The sequence below is a fragment of the Atta cephalotes genome (assembly GCF_000143395.1).
Source record: "Atta cephalotes unplaced genomic scaffold scaffold00048, whole genome shotgun sequence".
Classification (NCBI taxonomy): domain Eukaryota; kingdom Metazoa; phylum Arthropoda; class Insecta; order Hymenoptera; family Formicidae; genus Atta; species Atta cephalotes.
The window spans coordinates 1,354,832-1,362,140 of record NW_012130112.1 but is presented as its reverse complement, the minus strand read 5'-3'; the positions used below and the strand labels follow the sequence as shown (position 1 = coordinate 1,362,140).

The 7,309-nt window shown below is 25.8% G+C and overlaps 1 protein-coding gene across 1 annotated transcript; it reads right to left on the bottom strand.

The window, feature by feature from the left end:
• Positions 1-2,636: 2,636 nt before the first annotated feature.
• On the bottom strand, positions 2,637-6,440 carry LOC105622725 (odorant receptor Or2-like). Its single transcript, XM_012204138.1, has 5 exons — positions 6,079-6,440; positions 5,204-5,605; positions 4,564-4,765; positions 2,770-2,925; positions 2,637-2,681 (listed from the first exon to the last, which is right to left on the bottom strand). The coding sequence occupies exons 1-5, from the start codon at positions 6,438-6,440 to the stop codon at positions 2,637-2,639; spliced, it is 1,167 nt and encodes a 388-aa protein (XP_012059528.1).
• Between the last annotated feature and the right edge of the window lie 869 nt (positions 6,441-7,309).

Sequence of the window (7,309 nt, the reverse complement as noted above, 5' to 3'; positions counted from 1 at the left end):
ATTTTGACCTCTTTTTTACCTTCTTCTTGTGAATAAGTTATTGATACGCACAAAAGTATAGCCTTTTCTATATGTAAAATATCTAAAAGAAAATTTGAAACATTGCAAAAAATATTTTTTCTTAAATAGATGTACTAAATTAAATATCCGAATATTCATATGTAAGATATATAAGATATGTAAGATCCGTAAAATGATATAAGAAAAATTAAATTTAGGTGTAGGAGGCAATATAATATTTTATAAAATATTCTGGATATATAATTAATTTTCACAAACTTACTAGTGAATATTTATTTAATACTAAACATTTGCGATAAATCGCGTTACAATATTATTTTGTGTATAATTTTATCTTGAATTATGAATCGCGAACGATCTCAGTTAACTGTAATACAATGTATCATTCATATGAATACAATTAGAAGGCCTTATAAGCATTATCGTGCACCTCTTTCGAAATATCGTTTCTTACAATTCTAACTATTATTACAACAGAATTAACGAATGCAGCAGGCAAATTTTTCACTACTGTAACGATCAATAAAATTTATTTAAATGTAACCGAGCACGTCTTGCGACAGACTATGTATAGTTTTATGTACTTCAACTTCTTAACCCTAGTATCATTAATAACGGTCATTAAAAAATCGACATAAAGTCGATTAGACATTTAATATGTGTACATTCTTTTCCGCTCTTGTATATATACTATAATTGTATTAAATTTCCTACTTGCAATCATCGATGGATGTCTTTTACAACACATTGTAGTTATGTTCTCATCAAATAAAATATTTGTACATCTTCATGTTTATCAGAATTGAGTGAAAAATCGTACGTTTCATAAAGCCTTATTTGTTATATGAAATAAGAGATAATGTGTGATGTGGGCATTGTATATCCTTAATCCTTTAAAGAGTGCAACTTTTTAACAAAGTAACTTATGGAAGGTTTTGTTTTCTAAGAATTTTTAGGATCCCTGAATTCGAATTTTTGCATTAGAATTCTAAAATGTAAATTTTAAAAAATAATCTGTTTATTAACTTGAATTAAAAGAATTTTTTATATCACTTGTCATAGGATTCATAATCAAAATTTGAAAGTCAGTTTAGAAATTTAATATTATCCAATTGTTAGATTGATGAGCTTCAAATAAAGTAAATCCAGAAATTTGATGTTAGTTCTAAATTAAAAATTTCGAGATTTATAATTATAATAATTTGATATTTTTTGCAAAACTCTATTGTGTGCACGCGCCATATTGAATCTACTAACTTGAATTTTTTATTTTTGACTTTGGATTTGAATAAAATATTATTAAATTAGTCTACAGGTCAAGTTCCATAAAAATCGAGAACAAACAGATTATAAAAGAGGATAATCCCTTATAATTACTTTGCTTGTCAACTTCTGAAATAGATCGAAATTGGCATAAAATATTGGTTTCCACACTAACTTTCAAAGTTTGATTAATAAGTACTGTGACTTGATTTTCCTTCATGGAGATGTTTTCATCGAATTTTAAAAGGACATTACATTCAAATTCAGCGATACCGAGAATCTTCTAAATCAAATATCATTTATACATTAAATTATTTTTTCGAAATTTGAATTCTAAGACCAGAATCGAATTCAATGACACAAAAACTCTTAGAAAATAAAATCTTCTACAAGTTGCTTTATTAGAAATGTCTCCTGTCCTCAAAGGGTACATTACATATAATGTGTCGCTTCTTGATACATTACAGTTGCTAATATAAATACATAGCTGTACATGCTTTAAAAGAAAATCATTTTCAAATCTTCTCAGAAAGTCTGAAAGACGTCTAAAAAGCATTTTTTAGAAAAATTTTAGAGATATCTTTTTAAAAATGTCTTTAGCATGTTTTTTGGATTCGCGTGTTTTTTTAGAATATTTGTATATTTTTTGTATATCCATAGAATTAAGTAGAAGATCGTATTTATTGCAAAGTTTTATGTTATAAAATGGCAAGACAAGTACGATAAAAATAAAAAAAAGTACATAGTATAGTATTTCCTAAATTAACTATTATATGTCGAATATAACAAGTATATAGAATAATTATGTATTAATCTTATTGACACATGTGTGGCATAGATTGAGAAATTATTCTGTTTTGGCTGTAATGTCAAAGCCAAAATTGTTGTATGACACTACTGGTGTATTAAATCCAATTATTGCATTGCATTGCAGTGTGCAAAACATATATATTCATTGTGTGTACATTTGTATGTTGAATTGCATTTTTATTTTTTATTTTACACACAAATATTTTTGAATCGTTTTCTTTCCAATTATACTTACAATCTCTTGTACGATTCTATATTAAATTTATTTAGAATATTAATATAATATGGATTAATAATATTGATTTTTGTGGAGGACAATATTCGTTTTCTCTAATTATTATCAGCAATGTAGAATTTAAGGTATCAGAGAAGAACTGCAAGTTTAACAATTACAATATTTTATAATAACATCATCTTTACAATAAGTTAAGCTTACGATATAAATGAGCGAGCAAAAATTTGCAATAATTAATTTGTAGCTAAAACATTATTAAATGCTATAACATTATTATTATCCAAGCTCACTTTTTATTATTTATGTCTCACTTTTGTAATACATTAAATGCCGAGTATGATAGTTTTAAGATCTAAATGAAAAGATAGAAATATATTAATACAGAAGATTGGGTATATTTGTTTACAATAAGAATAACATAAAATAAGAGCAATACGAACACTACTGTAAGACTGGAGAGATAAAGTTATCAAGAAGCTACTGGTAAATTTCATAGGAAGTGTGCTGCGTAACATGATCATTAATAATTCTTTTCTTTCGTTGACTGATAATGAAGGCCAGTTCATATGATATATTGCATCTCCTATGCTCATACTCTATCAACATAAATAAAATAATTATCTCTACACAATAATATCTACTGAATTATTTTATTGAACTTTGTACAAATATATATATGCCACGATACATGCATTTTATAAACATTCTTTTATACATGTAAGTACATATATACGTATTTCGTAAAATCGCTTATTATAGGATAGGCTCCTAATATGAAATAGATGCGGAGTTTCCATTAAAGTAAGTAATAACCGTATATAATCATTAGTTTCATTATGAGCTTAATATTCTCAGGATGAAATCTATTTAGTAGAAAATTCATAATTTAATACAATTGTTGTGAAAAAAAATTTATAAAATTGAATATTGTCAAGTTATTATTGAGATGAATCTTTAAATCTTCTTAGTATGCATAATAAATAAATATTTAACAATAAATTCTGCATGCAGTAATAAAGTAAGATTAATAGGAAAATACAGTATATGATGATTTGCTTAATTGTAAAAATCAGATTCGATGATTATGAAATTGTAAGGCATGGGATTTGTAATATGAGGTATTCAGAGGTATATACTTATAATTTCTGAAAATTAAAAAGTTTTTTATTTTCTCATTTTATAACAAGCATATAAGTTTGATATATTATAACTATAATGAATTCTAATCTTAGGATTATTGTATTTAAAAATGACAGTTATCGAAAAATTATATAATTATTATGTATATAATTATATACATAATAATACAATATATATATAATTGAGATTGAAATGTGCTACGTTCCTTTTTGTATTGTAAAAGCGTTTATACAAGGTGATTCAAAATAACCTTTTGTCTCTAAAGAGGTATATTCTTAGCCGTATTCTGAGACGATTTTTCCTTTAGCAAAAATTTGTCCGAAGCTTAGTTTTTCAGTTATAAAGAGAAATAGTTAGCGTATCACAAATCGAGTATGGAAGCAGGGGCGTTCATCGATGCAAGTGCAGAGAGAATTTGATATATACTGTAGGCTTGTGTACTGCTGTGACTATTGAGTCTAATAGTGCGTAAGCACCTGCAAGCATCGGTGAGCGCGCCGTCCCTGCTTGCCTTCTCTACTCAACTTATGATACGCTAACTATTTCTCTTTATAACTTCTCTTTATAACCAACTAAGCTTTGAACGAATTTTTGCGAAAGAAATCGTTTTAAAATACAGCCAGGAATATGTTTCTTTAAGGACAAAAGGTTATTTTGAATCACCCTGTATAGAAAGTTTATTTCTTTATTTTTCCTTTTGATTTCCTATTATGAAGTATTATATATACCATCTTAGGAAATCTTTGCGTCTTATATTAAGAATCCTTTTTTGAATTAGCAAAATTTGCAATTTTTTAATAAAAATGTTCATATATAATAAAATGTAGATCATTTTATTTTCTGATAGTATAACCGATTGCTAACTTTTGGCAATAAAACTTGAATAAATCTCTTACAAGATTGACATAAAAATGACATAAAAAAAAGGAACTAAGATTATAAATTAAATAAATTACAATTAAATAAATTACCTTTAAAAATATACATATATCTCATAATAGGCTATCTTTACTCTAATTATGAAGATACATTCGTGATTTTATATTTAATTTACAAAGTATATCTTTTTAACTAAGTTGTGAATACAATCTTACCTTAAGTATGACTTCGTTTCCCGACCAACAATAAACATAAATTTGTACAAACATACAAATAGTGTACACTATCAAAGTGGCTGTTTCGGATAGTGTTTTATGTGCTGACAGATAATATACACTTGTACATAATACCAATATACTGCCAACGAATTGGACAAAGAGTACCTGATTGAATATAACGTTTACCGTTTTGGCATATCTGCAATGATAATATCTAAATTTATGTTGTAAATGAAAATTTTTTTATTATTACATATAACATTATAACTTGCTTAATTTTAAGAATCAGTAAAATATTCTAGAATTTATTAGCAAGAGCAATTGCATAATTTTTATAAATATTGAAGTATGATGTATCTATTTTTTTTTTAACAAGGAATGATCCATAAAATTACTTTAAAAATATTATCTTTTCCAATTGACAATTCCACGATCAAGTTCGAAATAATTGCGTTATTATAAATGATTCTTTTGGGAGACTTTAAATATCTTTCTAGCCATAAAAAGAGAGACAGGTAATATTAACTATTATTATTATGATGATAATTTATATAGATAGAAAAACTAATATACAATATTATATTGACGAACATCACTAAAGAGATGTGAATATATGCACAGAAGAAATGATTCTAACTTGTAAATCTTGATGTGATGATGTATATATTTTGATATTATTGTTTTTTCTTCATTTGACGAAGGAGAAGAGTGTTCTAAATATCTAATTTTATTTTTCATTAATTTATTAGTTTTATTAGTCACTAATTTTTGAAGACGACTTTCAAAGATTTCAAACTGAGCGCATGTTTGCAGAAATAATCCAAAAACTAGAGTTTCCGTGCCGACATTTATAATAGTAACAAAAATCACTGTTATGATTTGTTGAACAGATGTAATCCAGAACATTGGAGATACATTAAAATTATATGGTAGCCATACTCGATAAGGTAATTGACCTTGCATAGCATTTAGCACAGATCTTACTGTAACACCAGTAACAGAACTTGTTGCTAAAAGCGAATATTTTATCGAGCATGATCTGTAAAAATATATAATTAAAATTATATTTACGAAATGTTTCTGTCATAGTAATTGAAAATTATTTGTATTTTTAATATTTACAAACATCTATAACAAATTTTATTGCAAAAGTCGATTATTATTCCATGAGAAACGTACATAATGTAATACATAAAGAGTAAAATATGTATGTATATATGTATATGTATATTGTATATACATATATTTTAATAACATTTTAAATTATTTAGGTGTATGTGTTATATAATATTTGTTAATTTATGTTTAAATGTTGAAAATAGACATATCTTAGAAACAAAATTCAATTAGAAAAAAAATTAGATTGTTTTTGCCGTAGAAATAATTTTTTTAGCCTGAATCAAATTCAAATCAATTCAATGCTGGTTAGATTTAGAAAAATGCTTAAATTATAGAGATTTCAAATGATGACGAAACATTTATCAAAAAATTACAACAATGGCAAAAACTCACTTGATAAATTTATCAAATTTAGTTTGTATCGTCATTTCGTCCTCGTTTCGAGGTTTATAAGGTGCCGTCAATAATACTTGCACTAAGTTGATGATCGCCTTCCGACGTACTACAACGATTGTTGCTTTACAAGTAACAGCAACAATAGTTAAGAACATTAAAGTATTTGTTGCGAAATCATCGATATTATCGACGAGAAGAATGATATCCATGAATTGAGTTATCATCAAAAAATATAACAAAACTAGTACAACAGTGGTAAACACATTGTACAGAAGCTTAGCGATGTTCGATGACCATTCAATTGGCATCCATACACCACCGATGGTATACATTAAAAAATTTAAAGAAAACATTTGCATATTCGTAATTCTCTTTATGATCAGTTCATTAAGATATTGTGACAAAGATATAGGTATTTCTATATATCGAAAAAAATTGTTGATGCAATATTGCGAAAAAAAAATTTATATTCTTTATTTATTATAAATTATATGATTATTTGATTTTTGGCAATAAATATTATTTATTTAATATTAGGTAAAGGAAAAAGTTCGTGGCGTTTTTCCCGTTACATCTAACGGGAAAAACGCCACGAACTTTTTCCTACACCTAATATATAGATCAGAGATTCCTCAAATGTAGATCGCGATATAAAAATTTAGAATGTTAAATTATTTTGTTACACAATCAGCACACAATATTTAAAAAAATATTTGTTTTAAATATTGTGTATTAATTTCATTGTATTAATCGTGCGTTTTTTATACGACTTTGTATATAGTGAAGTTGGATTTTTAACGATGTGGAATAATCAAATATCGATAAATCAAAATTTTCAAATTTTTATGTTTGAACAATTCATGTTGATATCGATGTCAAAGCTATTATCAACAAAAAAGAGAAATAAAGACATTCTTTACACATATCTTATTATTATATATCTAAGAAATAATTTATAAAATTATATTTTATAAAGAATTAAAAGAGCATTTTAGTATACATAAATAATTTATTTACTTGTTTATCATTTTTTTATATTTAATATAGGATTAATAAAGCCATTTATACATTTACTAAAGCTAGATAAATCGTTGATGTTTATTGTTTTAAAAAGTGAGTCGCGATCTATATTGGGAATCGTTGATGTAGATCGTGTATAACATTAAAATTAACAATTGAAGAGAGAGAGAGAGAGATAGATAGAGAGAGAGAGAGAGAGAGAGAGAGA